Here is a 15,063-nt window from a genome sequence, read left to right as displayed (position 1 = left end):
GCCTGGAATTCTTTTCCCCAAGATTCAGCACAGCTCCCTCATTGAGTCTCTACTCCAGTGTCGCCTCCTAAAACATCTTCTCTCGGCCCTACATGAAACAGTGTCCTAGACACCTCCATCCCCTCCCCTGCTTTCTTCTTCTCCATAGCATTATCTCCACCTGCTATATTATACCTGTTTGTGTTTATTTGTCAGTTGAGTATCTCCCCAAACGAAAGGTCAGTGCTATGGGGGCAGGGATTTTTGTCTGTCCTATTTGTGGCTATAAGCCAGCGCCTAGCACAGTGCCCGGCACCTGGTAGATGCTCAGTAAACGTTTGTTAAAAGGTGAATGAACAATGGTCCCCACGTACCCGGTGCCCGCTTTGGGGCAGGCACAGCGTTGAGCCTTCCACGCGCCTGCCGTCCCTCACTCTCAGAGGAATCCCAGGGAGGTCCGTGTCAAGATCACCCACCACCCACCTCCCAGACAGGCAAAGGCCCCTGCCCAGGGTAGCCAGGTTTACTTTCTGCCCTCTGGGCCTGGCACATAGCAGGTGTTCAAGAAACTGCAGGGCTCAATTGGACCAAAAATCTGGGCTCGTGTCCGGGAGCACCTGAGGAAGGGCCGGGGAGGTGAAGGCTGGGAGCAGATCAGGAAGGGCAAGGACAGCAGAGAAGGGTCGATGTGATGCTGTGGGTGGGATGGAGCCATGGCGGAGTCTGGACAAAAGCCGGGATCTGCCCCCAAGTCTCTAATAGCCGCAACTCTTCTCGCTCCTGAGCCAGACGGCAAATCACCAGAAATCTGGACCTCCCTGGAGACTCCTCTCTCTGTGTCACCTACCCCTGGTGTCCAGTTCCACAAACACTCTCTCAGCCTCTGCTCTGTATCCGATCCTGTGCTGGGCAGTGCTGGGGACGCGGTGGTGACCACAACAGCCCTGGTCTTGCCCTCCCACGACTCAGTCCATTTGAAGAAACAGACCAACCCCCTGACAGTAAGGACCCAGGGTGGTCAGGGCTGGGACTGGGGATGAGGGGTGCACCTAACCCAGGCTGAGAGTCAAGGAGGGCTTCCTGGAGGAGGAGGAGGAGGAGGAGTTGTTGAATAGGCAATGAAATAGAGCAGAGGGAAGCAGGGATGTGCTGGGTAGAGAGAGCACAAGTGAGGCAGAATAACTGGAGCAGAGAGTTCCCAGAAGGAAGGGATGTTCCGTGAGGCTGGTCAAGCAGGCAGGGGCCAGGCCATGCAGGGCCACGGTGAGGAGCTGGGCTCTCTCCTGAGGGCACTGGGGAGCCATAGCAGGTTCTGGGCACCACGAGGGGGCCAAACCAGGGCCAGAGACCAGGGAGGAGTTGGGGAGGGGAAGCCAGACAAGGTGGGCGGTCGGGAGACCTGGACCAGGGCAGGGGCCATGGGGAGGGAGACAAAGGTACACAGGGCATTTAAGAGGCAGGCATGATAGGGTGTGGTATGCAGTGGGGAGAGGGGGATTGGACTTCAGGGACAAGGCCCAGTCTCTCTGTCCCAGTGACGGGTGGATGGTGGCGCCAATCCCTGATAAGAGGACAGGGAGGAGGAGCAGGTCTGGGGGAAGATGTTGTCGAGGTCAGTTTGGGACAGGGTGAGGGAGAGGTGCCCAGGGACATCGGGGGAGGGGGGGAGGCATCCTGAATGACACTTAGGACGAGGTCCCGGGCTCAGGGGAGAGGGCTGGGCCAGGACAGAGAAGGGTGAGGTGAGGTCACGGGAGGGGTGAAGGCAGCAGGAGGTGCCAGGTCACCCACAACTCACCTGGCCGCACCCACCCCTCTCACCTCACACTACCCCCACGTCAGAGCCCCTCCCTGCCAGGGCAGCTCAGGACGAGGTGCTGGAGGAGCAAAACGGGACAGGTGAGCCACAGGTATGGCCCCCTGCCCAGAAGCAGGATGCTCGGGCCTTGGAGAAACCAGGACCCAGAAGCCATTAAGATACCAATAATAACACGTTTGTCAAGAATGCTTTTGCCCCAGATCCCTCCATGGCCTCCGCCCAGCATCATCTTCCCAGAGACATCCTCCCTGACCCCCCAACTCTGCCCCCAACTCCAAAAATCACCAGCCCCCGTTCCTGGCTTTTTTTTTCTTTCTTTCCTTTTTCTTTTTCTTTTTCGGCCGTACTGAGTGGCATGCGGGATCTTAGTTCCCCCACCAGGGATTGAACCCGGGCCCCCGCATTGGGAGCACGGAGTCTTAACCACTGGACCGCCAGGGAAGTCCCTTCCTGGCTTTATTTTTCCCCCAAGCACTTATCTCCATCCAATGTGAAATAGACTTTGTTTATTTGTCTACCCTGCAAATGTCAGCCCCATGAGGGCAGGGATTTTACCTACCAGCCTCTAGGACAGTGCCTGCCCGGCAGACGATCTATGCTCACTAAATATTTGTAGGATAAATGAATGAGTGATTTATTGAGCCTCGCTCCGTGCCAGGCATCGTGGTAAGTACTTCACACGAGTTCACTCATTTCATTTCTTACAACAGTCCATGAGGCGTGTACTATCATGACTCCCATTTTACAGATGAGGAAACTGAGGTCCAGTGGGCTCCATCACTTGCCCGAGGTCACGGAAGCTGGGAACAGTGGAACTAGGTCCAGTAACGTCAACCACACCTCCTGTTTGGGACCCGACTCTGCCAGGTGCTGGCTGACTTCCTGACATGTAGCATCTGCTCTCAACAACCCTGAGTAGGGGCCACACCATCCGTCTTCTTCAGAGCGGTCAATGGAGACTCAGGAAAGGGGCTGCTCCCAGCCCCACTTCCAGTAAGTGCAGAGCCAGGGTCAAAACTGGACTCTCTCTAGCCCCAAAGTCTCCACGTACACCCATTTGACATATAGAAAGAACAAGGCCTCAGGAGGAGAAGAGAGAGAATGCGGATTTCTCAGCCCCCGCAGGAGGCCAAGAAGCAGAGCCCCAGAGGAAGGGTGCAGCCACCAGCCTTCCCTTCTGTGTGGCTCTGGAAATAGAGCCACACAGGCCTCCCCCGCCTGCAGGAAATTGGGTAAGTCAGAGCCCTTACCTGGCGCCTCAGTCTCCCCATCTGCCAGTGGGGGTTCTGAAAGTGCTCACATCACAGGGAAGCCACTGAGATGACACCTAAAGGTCACCCACAGCTTTGGGGCTGGGAAAACGGCAGTCACAACAGATGGGTTTTATCCCTTGGTGACCCCCAAGTTCACCAGGGAGACCAGGGCCTGGGCCGTGGGTAAGAACTGCCCTGAAATCTTCCCCTGCCCCTCCTTCCTCCTCCCTGATGACCTGGTTCTTCTCCTGGTACCAAACCTGGGCCCTCGGCACAAAGAAGTTTAGGCAGCGCCCCAGGAGGCCTGGCCGGGTCGTGGCCCCTGGCCCGTGCCTGCCACACCTGCTCTGGTACCCAAACGGGGCCCCAGATCCTCGGTGACTCGATCCCTCCAAATTCAGGTGATCTCCCCCGGCTCCAAATCACCGAACCCTCCCAGGTCCGGCGCCAGACGGAGCCAAACCCCAACCAGGAAGGGTCTCGGAGCATCGGGCCGCCAACGCCGCTGTCTCCAAGAGCTGGGTCTGGGGTGAAAGATGGTGCTGACCAGATGCAGCTGGCTCCTCCTCGGTGGTGAGCGAGAATGGCGCCCCCAGAACCTCAGCCCCCACGGCCTCGGGGAAGGGAGGGGATCCCCGGCCTGGGGAGGGAAGGTGTCAGCCGGAAATCCAGCACGTCGGGAGGACAGCTCTGCTTCACACAGGCACAATTTGCTCCACTAAGAGTCACCGGTGTGGGGCAGGCCGGGGACCGTCACCCAGAGAGGTTTTCAGGGTGGACTTTGGAGATTTCTAAGAGCGGGGGTGTAAGCTAGGGCAAGGGAGCCACTGCTATGCCTTCATTCAGGTGGCAAACTCTTACTGAGCTCTGGAAGCCTTAACGAGAGCAAGTTGTAACCAGCCACTCTGCCCCTCCCTCAGGCTATGGTTTGGGCAATTGCCTTCCTCTTCTCAGCCTCAGTTTCCTCATCTATGAAATGGGCCTAACTCCTGGGGTCATCTGAAGGTCATTCCAAGCAGCATTTACTGGTGCTTACTGGGTGCTGTTCTAAATGCTTTCCACGTATTCATAACCACCCTATGAAGAAGGCCCACCCATGACCCCCCACTCCATAGACCGGAAGCCTGAGGCTCAGAGAGGTCAAGGCACCGGTCAGGGTCACACAGCCAGAAAGCGGCAGGGCTGAGTGCTAGACCCAGAGGCCTCGTTCATAGTCAGCCTTTATCAGCACGGAAAGTACCAGAAACCAAGCCAAGCATGTAAGCACTTCTTACGTGAGAACCGCCGCGGCTTCCCAATCCAGGCAACCACATGCCATTCAGACCCAGGCAGCCCCGACCAGCTAGTCAGGTTTGGGGCTTATCTGTTGGGTTGAGAACAGAAGGGGTGGAGTGTATTAATCACGGCCCTACTTTCTGCCTCTGGAGAGGCAGAGGAAGGGCGCTGGACGGGGAGTCAGGGCCCAGGGGCTGCACGAGGCAGCCTGATCTCGTAAGTGGAGGCCTAGTGACTCTCACAGCGGGTGGGGTGGGGGGGAACCCTCTGGGCGGTATGCAAGGTCCTGCAGGCTGAGCGTGTGCTAGGAGCTTGCTATGCGCAAAGCCTTAGGCTAGATCCTTAGCACAGCCCATCAAATCCAATCCTCAGATCACAGCCCCCTCCCCAGGACTGAGACTCCACACCTGGCGGACAGTTACTGAGCGCTTACTTGTGGGAGGAACACATGTGCCAGGAGCCACGTCTCCTCCTCCGTCAAACGTGGGGAGCGATCAAGTCCACCTCATCCCACCCCTCTGGCTCCTTTTCCTCAGCTGCTTTCCTGAGCGCGGGGGCCGAGATCGCTATCACCCCCGAGCCTGCCCAGCCAGCCGAGGGCGACAACGTCACGCTGGCTGTCCAAGGGCTTTCAGGGGAGCTGCTTGCCTACAACTGGTATGCGGGGCCCACGCTCAGTCTGTCTTACCTGGTGGCCAGCTACATCGTAAGCACAGGCGATGAGACCCCTGGCCCGGCCCACACGGGGCGGGAGGCTGTGCGCCCCGACGGCGGCCTGGACATCCAGGGCGCCCTGCCCGGGCACTCGGGCACCTACATCCTGCAGACTCTCAACAGGCAATTTCAGACGGAGGTGGGCTACGGACACTTGCAGGTCTATGGTGAGACACCCCCCCAGAGCCCCCTCTTCCCCAGCTGGGCTTTCCCATCTCCTTCCCAATCCTTCTTTGAAAAAAAAAAAAAAAAAAAAAAAATCTAAAGCGCCCTGCCCGGGCACTCGGGCACCTACATCCTGCAGACTCTCAACAGGCAATTTCAGACGGAGGTGGGCTACGGACACTTGCAGGTCTATGGTGAGACACCCCCCCAGAGCCCCCTCTTCCCCAGCTGGGCTTTCCCATCTCCTTCCCAATCCTTCTTTGAAAAAAAAAAAAAAAAAAAAAAAAAAAACTCTAAAAAATATTAAAACCATCAAAAAAAAAAACTGACCTAAAATAACATTAAAATGCTCACCTCCTCCCAGATGGCTTCCGGGATTAAACCTGCCTCTCATCCTGTTCTTTGCCCCTCTGGCTGGGGGTTCAGGGGCACCGCCGGGATCCAGTCATGCCCCCTGCCTGGGGAGGGGGAGGCCCTGGAAGCAGGCCGTGCCCGGCCCCCTCCCCCTCTGTCTGTTGCCCCACAGAGATCCTGGCCCAGCCTGTGGTCATGACCAACAGCACGGCGTTGGTGGAGCGCCGGGACACCCTGCACCTGACATGCAGCAGCCCCAGCCCCGCCGAGGTCCGCTGGTTCTTCAATGGCGACACCCTGCCCATCGCCGTCCGCCTCGGCCTGTCCCCTGACGGCCGGGTGCTGACCCGGCACGGCATCCGCAGGGAGGAGGCCGGAGCCTACCAGTGTGAGGTCTGGAACCCGGTCAGTGTCAGCCGCAGCGAGCCCGTCAACCTGACCGTGTACTGTGAGTCCTCCTGGCCCAGCCCCTGCAGAGATACCCAGTGCCCCAACCCCACAGGTGGGGAAACTGAGGCCAGGACAGAGTGCCCGAGGGCATGCAGTGAGTCAGTAGGCCAGCTGGGGTTAGAAACCAGGGATTCCCTATAAAATGCACTTGATCCATCTCCTAAGGACAAAAGACCACCTTTGAAATGGAATAATCCTTCCCTTTGAATCAATACCTCCAGGACTGGCTGGTTTTGAAAGGGAGGGGGGACGGCGTGAGTGGTGAAAGGGGAGGGGAAATAAAATTAAAAACATAACCAAAGCATGGAGTCATTCCCAGGGGCAGCAGATATGCAGCGTGGCATCCAGAGAAAGGAAATCACTCAGGTACACGAGGGCCGGCAATGTAGAAAAACTTAGAACCTAGAATCCTACAACCAGGGCATTCTGGATTTAAGAAGCACGGGATTCTAGACTCTGGGAATCCTAGAAACTCTAGAAGCAGAGATTCTTAGAATCTTAGAATCTAATTCTAAAACCTTAGAGCCACCCAACCCTAGAATCTTAGAAACATAGATTTCTAGAATCTTAGAATCCTAGAACATAGAAACATCTGCTCTTGGAACCCTAGAATTCTAGACTCTTAGAATGGCTTATCAGAAACCATTTAGACTTTTTTTTTTTTTTTAATGGAACCATAGATTTCAAAAATATCTTGAAATGTTGTCTGGCCCAACACCCTCTTTTTACAGAAGAGAAAACTGAGATTCCCCTGAGAGGGAAGGTGATTGTCAAGATCTCAGAGCAAGTTAGAGATCCATGTGGGATTCGAAAAGGCCAGAGCTCTTTTTCCCTCCAGATATTCCCAGGGGCCCATCCTGGTGGAAAGAAAGCCAGGGGGGTGCCCACCTCGACCACCCTCTCCCTCCACTGCCCCGTTTCTCTCCCTCCCCCCCCCTCACAGTTGGCCCAGAACGCGTGGCCATCCTCCAGGATTCCATCACCCGCACGGGCTGCACCATCAAAGTCGACTTCAACACATCTTTCACGCTGTGGTGCGTGTCCCGGTCCTGCCCGGAGCCTGAGTACATGTGGGCCTTCAACGGGCGGGCCTTAAAGAATGGCCAAGACCACCTCAACATCAGTAGCATGACGGCAGCCCAGGAGGGCACGTACACGTGTATTGCTAAGAACCCCAAGACCCTGCTTTCTGGATCTGCCTCAGTGGTGGTCAAACTCTCTGGTGAGTCGTCCCCAGCCTGACCAACCCCGCCTCTCCATGGAGGCCCAGTTGGACTCAAGCTTTGGCTGTTCCACCCGCCATTAGGCCACCATTTGCCCAAGAGATGATTGGAGAGTGAGAGATTCTCAACCCATTCGTTGGTCAAGGGACAAAGTGGCATATCAGGTGGACCCTCTTCATCCAGGTGACAAAAAGAGGCAGTCTGTGCCTTGTCACCCAGAAAGCAACTGACAAATCAGGCTCTCTTCCTTGAGAGTTGGCAAAGTGAGAAATGGGCCACATGTCCCAAACCGTGCAGCTGCAGAGTGGGAAAACATTCGGATGTCCCTTCACATGGGTGCCCATGTTCTAAATTCAGTCTGTCACAGCTGCTCCAGGCTGGACCCACTCCCTGCCAAACAGACAGCTGAACCTCAGCGCATCCAACTAGATAACCCAGTTATCTGGCCCAGATGCCGGTGTGCGCGTGCGCGCACACGCGTACACGCATACGCTCCTGGAAAATCACAGCCAGTCGCTGGCAAATGGAAAAACACAGCGAGAGAGGCGCTGTCTTGCCTCTGTCCTTAAACAACCTGGCGGTGGGGGTAGTGCAGACACAGCTGGTGTTCTCAGAGCCATCAGGATCCTCAGGGGACATTTTCTCATCCCCTGGGGATGGTGGCTTTGAACATTAGGGCCTCATTCATTCCGCCTTGGTTCCTTCCCAAGTGGCCACCATCTCCCAGGGACAGTGGGAACGGTCCTTCCCTCCCTCCTACCTCCCTCTTACTAACAGGCTGGGCCTCATCCAAAGGGTGGATACTCTTTCACCCAAAGCAGAAATGGCATTCCCAGAGGTAAGTGTACCTCCTGCCCCACCCTCCTGGGGCCTTAGCAGCTGGTCTCGGCAGGAGACAGGGGGGTGGACCAGATGACCTCAGGCGCTGTCCAGAGCCCTGTCTGTGCAGGTCAAGATGGGGGGTGTCCAAGGTGTGCAGGTATGTGCAGGGAGTGGGTAGAGCGCCCCCAACGGCCTCCTAAACTGTCAGCACCCCTGTGGCAGGTGCCAGGGGAGAGACAGAGGAAAGGGAGACGCCACCCTTCTTCCACCTGGGGGAGACTCTGATCTGATGGAGGAGACATGGTCTCTGCCCTTGCAGAGATGGCCTTGAAACAGGGAAGCATAGCCTCCCTATTCAAGAGCTGCCAGTCAGGGAGAAGAGGCAATGCCTCATACTCCATTCTAGCAGTGATGAAGGAGACATGACAGCCACCCTCAGTGAGCTTCCAATCAGATGGAGGAGACACAGGAGACACTTGAGGAGATTTTGTATTCTGATGGGGGAGACATGGTCTTGAAGAGACATGGCTTTTTTTTTTTTTTTTTTTTTTGAGAATTCCTAGGCTGATGGGGGAGACTCAGTTCCCACCTTTGGGGTACTCCCAATCTGATGGGGGAGTACAAGCCCCCCACTTTCTAGGAATTTCCAGTCTGATGGGATAGACATGCCCCCATTCAAGTTCTGGGGTCCCCAGCCAGACTGGAAAGACCCAGCCTGATAATAATCTGGAATTTCCAATCTGATGGAGGAGACATGGCCTCCCACCCTCTGGAATCTTTCAATCTGATGGGGAACCATAGCCCCCATATTCTGAGGTCTCTTGAGCTGACAGAAGAGACAACACCTGGAGTACACAGCTCCCAACTATCCGATGGGGGAGACACGGCCCCCATATTCTGAGAATTTCCAATCTGATGGAGGAGACATGACTCAACCCTCTAGGGTCTTCCAGTTTAATGGGAGAGATATTCCCCCAAAGGCTGGAAATTCCTAGTCTAATGGGGGAAGAGACAGCCCCCAATGGGGTTTCTCAATCTGATGGGTGAAGACAGCTCCCTGGCAGGCAGGCATTGCTGAGACACAAAATCCACCTCCATACCACACAAGTCACCTCCTTCCTCTGTCTCCCTCCCGCCAACCCGCAGGGGGAGTGCCAGCTGGGGGAGGCATTTGTGAGCTGGCCGGGGGTGGGCGGGGGACGCTCTGCCCCGCGCAGGCCCAGCTGACCCAGCCCACCTCGCTCTCTCCCCAGCGGCCGCGGTCGCCATGACAATCACGCCGGTGCCGACCAGGCCGATGGAGGGCCAGGACGTGACCCTGACGGTACAGGGCTACCCCAAGGATCTGCTGGTCTATGCCTGGTACCGCGGGCCTGCCTCCGAGCCCAATCGGCTGCTCAGCCAACTGCCGTCGGGGAACTGGATCGCAGGCCCCGCGCACACAGGCCGGGAGGTGGGCTTCGCCAACTGCTCGCTGCTGGTGCAGAAGCTGAACCTCACCGACACCGGCCGCTACACACTCAAGACCGTCACGCTGCAGGGCAAGACTGAGACGCTGGAAGTGGAGCTGCAGGTGGCCCGTGAGTGTGCGGGAGGGGACGGGGAGAGGGGGGCCTCTTTTCAGACAAGGACTCCCAGAAGAGGGGCTCCGCTTTCTCCATCTGACTTGGGACTCCCCAAATGGAGCTCTCGCCTCTTCCGTCAAACTGATGACCTAGACCAGGGGTAGATAGGCTTCCTCCATCAGACTGGGGACACTAAAGGGGGCTTCCATGCCTTCTCTCTTCTGTAAGAGGCACACCAGACCAAAGGTTTTAAAATACAGTGTGTAGTCTGAGGGTAAGGCCTCCTTTTTCCTGGACCATAAAACACAGGAGATATTGCCTCTGCCACCATACTGGGGGAATAGGTTAATGATGGTCGTGTACCTCTCCCATCAGACTAGAGGTATAGAGGGTGGATCACACCTCCCTCTTCAGACTGTCATCCTAGACAAGGGGGATCATGTTTCATGCTGTGCGTTACCATAAGAGTGAGAACAGAATTCCTACCCTCAGAAGGTAAATTAATCTCTCAAACCGAAACAGGGACGATCTCCTCCATCAGGATGGAGATTTCTAGATGGTGGGAATTGTGTTTCCTCTTCAGACTGGAAATTCCCTGTGTTCAGGAACAATGTCTCTTCCATCAGACTGGGAGCTCCCAGATGTTGGGGACCGTGTCTCCCCATCAGACTGGGAGCTCCCAGAAGTCAGGAACAATGTCTCCCCATTCAGACTGGGAGCTCCCAGATGTTGGAACAATGTCTCCCCATCAGACTGGGAGCTCCCAGAAGTCAGGAACAATGTCTCCCCATCAGACTGGGAGCTCCCAGAAGTCAGGAACAATGTCTCCCCATCAGACTGGGAGCTCCCAGAAGTCAGGAACAATGTCTCCCCATCAGACTGGGAGCTCCCAGAAGTCAGGAACAATGTCTCCCCATCAGACTGGGAGCTCCCAGAAGTCAGGAACAATGTCTCCCCATCAGACTGGGAGCTCCCAGAAGTCAGGAACAATGTCTCCCCATCAGACTGGGAGCTCCCAGAAGTCAGGAACAATGTCTCGCCATCAGACTGGAAGCTCCCAGATGTTGGGGACCGTGTCTCCCCATCAGACTGGGAGCTCCCAGAAGTCAGGAACAATGTCTCCTCCATCAGACTGGGAGCTCCCAGATGTTGGGGACCGTGTCTCCCCATCAGACTGGGAGCTCCCAGAAGTCAGGAACAATGTCTCGCCATCAGACTGGAAGCTCCCAGATGTTGGGGACCGTGTCTCCCCATCAGACTGGGAGCTCCCAGAAGTCAGGAACAATGTCTCCTCCATCAGACTGGGAGCTCCCAGATGTTGGGGACCGTGTCTCCCCATCAGACTGAGAGCTCCCAGAAGTCAGGAACGATGTCTCCTCCATCAGACTGGGAGCTCCCAGATGTAGGGGACCGTGTCTCCCCATCAGACTGAAAGCTCCCAGAAGTCAGGAACGATGTCTCCCCCATCAGACTGGAAGCTCCCAGATGTGGGGACCGTGCCTCCCCATCAGACTGGGAGCTCCCAGAAGTCAGGAACAATGTCTCCCCCATCAGACTGAGCATCCCCAGATGTCATGTCCCTGGAGCCTTGCCTCCCCCATCGGACCAGGTAGTCTCAGAAACCATGTCCCTGAGTTAAGGACAGTGACCCCCCTCCCTCAGACTTGAAGCTTCCAGGATCAGAAACCCAATCACTGCCAGACACCCTAGCACCCTCCTTCACCCACTCACTCATCAAACCCTAGTTTTCTGGGTCAGCGTTGGGGGGAGAAGGCTGGTCAATGACAGCAGGCCACCCCCGATGAAGCCTCGGAATTCCTTTTCACTCTGTCTCTCTTCTCACAGTCAACCTCCCTTCCTCGCACAAGGACCAACGCCACCTTCCTGAACCTGAACCTGGCACAGGCTGAGCACGGGGCGGGTGGGGCCGCTGGGAGGCCGGGGTTGGGCCGGGGAGCCGAAGGAATGGGGGCACTGGGGACCTGGTCCCCTACCTCCCTGACGGCCTCCTCCATCCCTGTGCCCCATCCTCCCCCACAGCTCTGGAGTAGCACCATGGCCCTGGAGACCTCCAGAGAGACCAGCTCTTCGTGCCACCCTCCTTGTTTCCTCCCCCTGAGTGGAGGACCACTTGCTTCCAGCAAGGATGCAGGACCATGGTTCACGGTTCTCCTGCTTCCACCCTAGAGTTAGAGCCAACAGGGCCCTGCTCCTTCACTGAGCTGTCGGAGAGCCACAGAGGCTATAAACATCCTGGTTAACACATGCCTGTGTCAGCCTCTCCTTCCACCACTCCCAACCCTGCCATTCCTGGTCACCACACTTGCTTCTTTTCCCACCCAAGATTATTCTCAGTCTGGCTGCATGCATGCACAGGGGTGCCCAAAGCACAGGGCTCCAAGCCCCCACTGCTTGATGTCAGGGCCTTAGGCCCTTCCCACATCTCCCCAGGTTATATCTGAGGGTACTGCTTCCCAGTGGCCCAAAGAGTGCCGCTCCTATGGCACCAAACAGCTGCACTGTTTGAACACGGCCCTCCCCTACACTGCGCCTCACTCCATAACCCAGGGACTGATTTGGGCACAGGAAAAAGAATGACCAAATTTCTCAAGAAGAGTTCCAGCATCTTCTGGCCCTCATCCATTTAACCAAAGATGCCCTTTTGTGTCCTCCATTGTCCTGGGATTCCCCCACCCCCACCCCATGTATCTAAAACACCACTTGCACAGTCCTAAAAATATCTCCCTCCTCCTCTAAACACACAAAAAAGCCCCTATGAATAAATGAATTCAAATGGGGAAGGGGTGGGGTTGAGGGGTGGAGAGCAGGGGAGTGGGAACCAGAAGGAGTGTGTCTTCTAACTCCTCTCACTAGTAGGGTGTAAGCCGCAAGCCTAACCCAGCCGAGATGACCCACTGTGGGGAGACTCTTGGTGTTAGTCAGAAGTGGTAATAGCAGACTCCAGGCTTGGGGTAGAGAGAGAGATTTGGGCAAGGATGGAAAGGCCTGGTAGAGAGATTTCCCAGAAACTTTCAAGACAGATCCTTTCTGGGGATGGCCATGTTGAGCTGAGATGGTGAGTGGTGAAAGGCACCCAGAATGAGGGTTATAAAATCTGGGTTAGAATCCTGCATTTGCTATGGATTCACTAGACTCTCAATTTGTCCTTCAGTAAAAATGTGTGGACTTAGGATAGACTAGAGTTTTCCAAACCATTTTATTAGCCTCAGAGCCCTTTCTTCAAATGTGAACTTACATGGTAGGTCAATATATTATTTAAAATAGCAATGCAATAAAAGTAGGTATCAATTCAAAAGCTTTAGTCCTCCCCCTCACCAAATTTCTACACATTTTTGAAAAATATCCTTAAATTTAAATAATACTTGGATTACAGAGGCAATTAAAATGCAAAATACCAACCAGAAGCAATTGCCAGTGAAAACATTATATATATATATATAGAGAGAGAGAGAGAGAGAGAGAGACAGACTGTGGGATATGGCCAAAGCTGCACTTGGAGGGGGAATGATAGCCTTAAATGCTTAACGGCATTGAGAGTACTAAAAAGAAAAGATTTTGAAATTGAGCAAAATAAGGTTGCCACTCAAAAAACTAGAAAAAGTCCATGAAATAAACCAAAGTAAAAAGGTAAGGAATTAAGAAAAGTAAAAGCAGAAATGGATGAAATATAAAATAAAACATAGAGTTAGTCAATAAAGCCTAAAGCTGGTTCTTTGAAAATACCAATGAAATAGACAAATTTTTTGCAAGTATGACAAGAGACAGAGGAGACTAATATATAAAATAAAAGAGAAACTGTTCTGATTGAAGTAGAGCAGGTTAGATGCTCAATAAATATATATAGTGAGGGAAGAGAATAGTTCCCCAACAGCCACTCCCCTTTCCTCTTTCATGATGGCAGGCACTGCCTCCCATAAAAGAAGCTGAAAATGTCAGGTACTCACTTTCCCAACTGCTCTGCAGCTATTGGTCGCCATGTGACCAATTCTGGCCAACGAAGGAAGGAGAGAGCTAAAAGTTCTGTCCACTGACTCTGCCCCACCTGAGTGGGCACTAAGGGAGCTCCATGGAGTTTGAAAGTTATTAGCTAAATCAGTGTTCTCCAATATGAGGTTTCCAGACAATGGCACAGCTAGGAAGTGAGGATAGATTTAAGCCCATACTCAACCCCAACAACAGGAACAGCCCCAAAATGGGAAATAGCGTCCATATTCTCCCCACCCCTCCATATTCACATAAGAGTCAGTAACATATATATCAGTTAGAATTTTTATTCAGTGGCTAGTAAGAGAGACTGGAAATAACACAAACAACAAAGAGAGAGGACATTAATATATAAGATAAAAGAGAAACTGGTACATGTAAGAGTAGCTTACATAGATAAAAGATTATTTCTCTCTCACATAAAAGGTAATCATAAGCAGATTGTCCTCAGTGTCCTTAGGGACACAGCTCTTTCTGCTCTATCATTCTTAGCTTGGGGCTTCCATTCTTTTGATCACCTCATGGTCCAAGATGGCTGCTGGAGTCACAGCTGCCTCATCCATGTTCCACGCAGGAAGCAGAAAGAGGGGGACAAAGGGTAAAAGAAGCCCCATGCCCGATTATGGACTGTGCCCCTTTTAAGGAACTTTCCCCACCCTACAACTTCCACTTACATCTGATTGACCAGCTCTTAGTCATGTGGCCACCCTAGCTGCAAGGGAGGCTGGGACATGTAGTCTTTTCCCTGGGTATATTGCTGCTCCAAAGAACTTCAGGGTCCTGCTCTCAAGGAAGACAGGAAGGATGGATCCCAGGTGGGCAGCTGGTAGGCTCTGCCATGACACACCTTGGAACTCCTACCTTCCAAGCTGAACAAAATGGCCTTTCTCACCTAAGCCCAAAGCGAAAGAGCCCCAGGCACAGTAGCCAGGATTTGGGAAAGACTGGGGTTGTGTTCCAGCAGGGCTTGCTTTGTGCAAGGCAGAATGAGGCCAGCGGGAGGGGCCAAAGGAGGGGAGGGGGTAGCAGCTCAGTTTTCTAGGTCAAGCCAGATCCCATATCCTCAGGGTGTGGAGGCTCAGATGTCCCCAGGACCAAGTCTCCTGTCCCGCTAGGCCTCTCTGGGCTTCTGAACTGAATCCTCCAGGCAGTCCAATCCCCCTCTTTAACAGTCCAGGGGAGAATAACAGCAACAAACACACAATAATAATAGCTCCTGTATCTCCAGCATTGATTTGGTTCTTTTGTATCTCTATCTCAGTGAATTCCTACAAGAACCCTCATGAGTATTACTGGCAGTTCCTCCATTTTACAGGTGAGGAAACTGAGGCCCAGAGAGCCAAAACCTCACTCCATGTTCCATAATTCCCACAGCTGCTTGGAGGAGGCTAGCTGAGGAGTCCCCATCACTCCTCAGCAGGGCCGGCCAGGCAGGGGTG

General features: G+C 54.2%; 1 protein-coding gene across 1 annotated transcript; it reads left to right on the top strand.

Annotated features, from left to right (window-relative positions):
* Positions 1-1,229: 1,229 nt before the first annotated feature.
* CEACAM16 (CEA cell adhesion molecule 16, tectorial membrane component) lies at positions 1,230-11,870 on the top strand. The gene is made up of 8 exons (XM_055082124.1): positions 1,230-1,242; positions 1,822-1,878; positions 4,863-5,207; positions 5,732-6,007; positions 6,953-7,231; positions 9,308-9,634; positions 11,465-11,540; positions 11,660-11,870. Exons 1-7 carry the CDS (start codon positions 1,230-1,232, stop codon positions 11,527-11,529), a joined length of 1,362 nt encoding a protein of 453 aa, XP_054938099.1. The 3' UTR covers positions 11,530-11,540; positions 11,660-11,870.
* The last annotated feature ends 3,193 nt before the right edge of the window (positions 11,871-15,063 follow it).

Source organism: Physeter macrocephalus, unplaced genomic scaffold, assembly GCF_002837175.3.
Source record: "Physeter macrocephalus isolate SW-GA unplaced genomic scaffold, ASM283717v5 random_18, whole genome shotgun sequence".
Taxonomy (NCBI): Eukaryota; Metazoa; Chordata; class Mammalia; order Artiodactyla; family Physeteridae; genus Physeter; species Physeter macrocephalus.
This window is presented reverse-complemented; position numbering and strand designations above follow the sequence as displayed.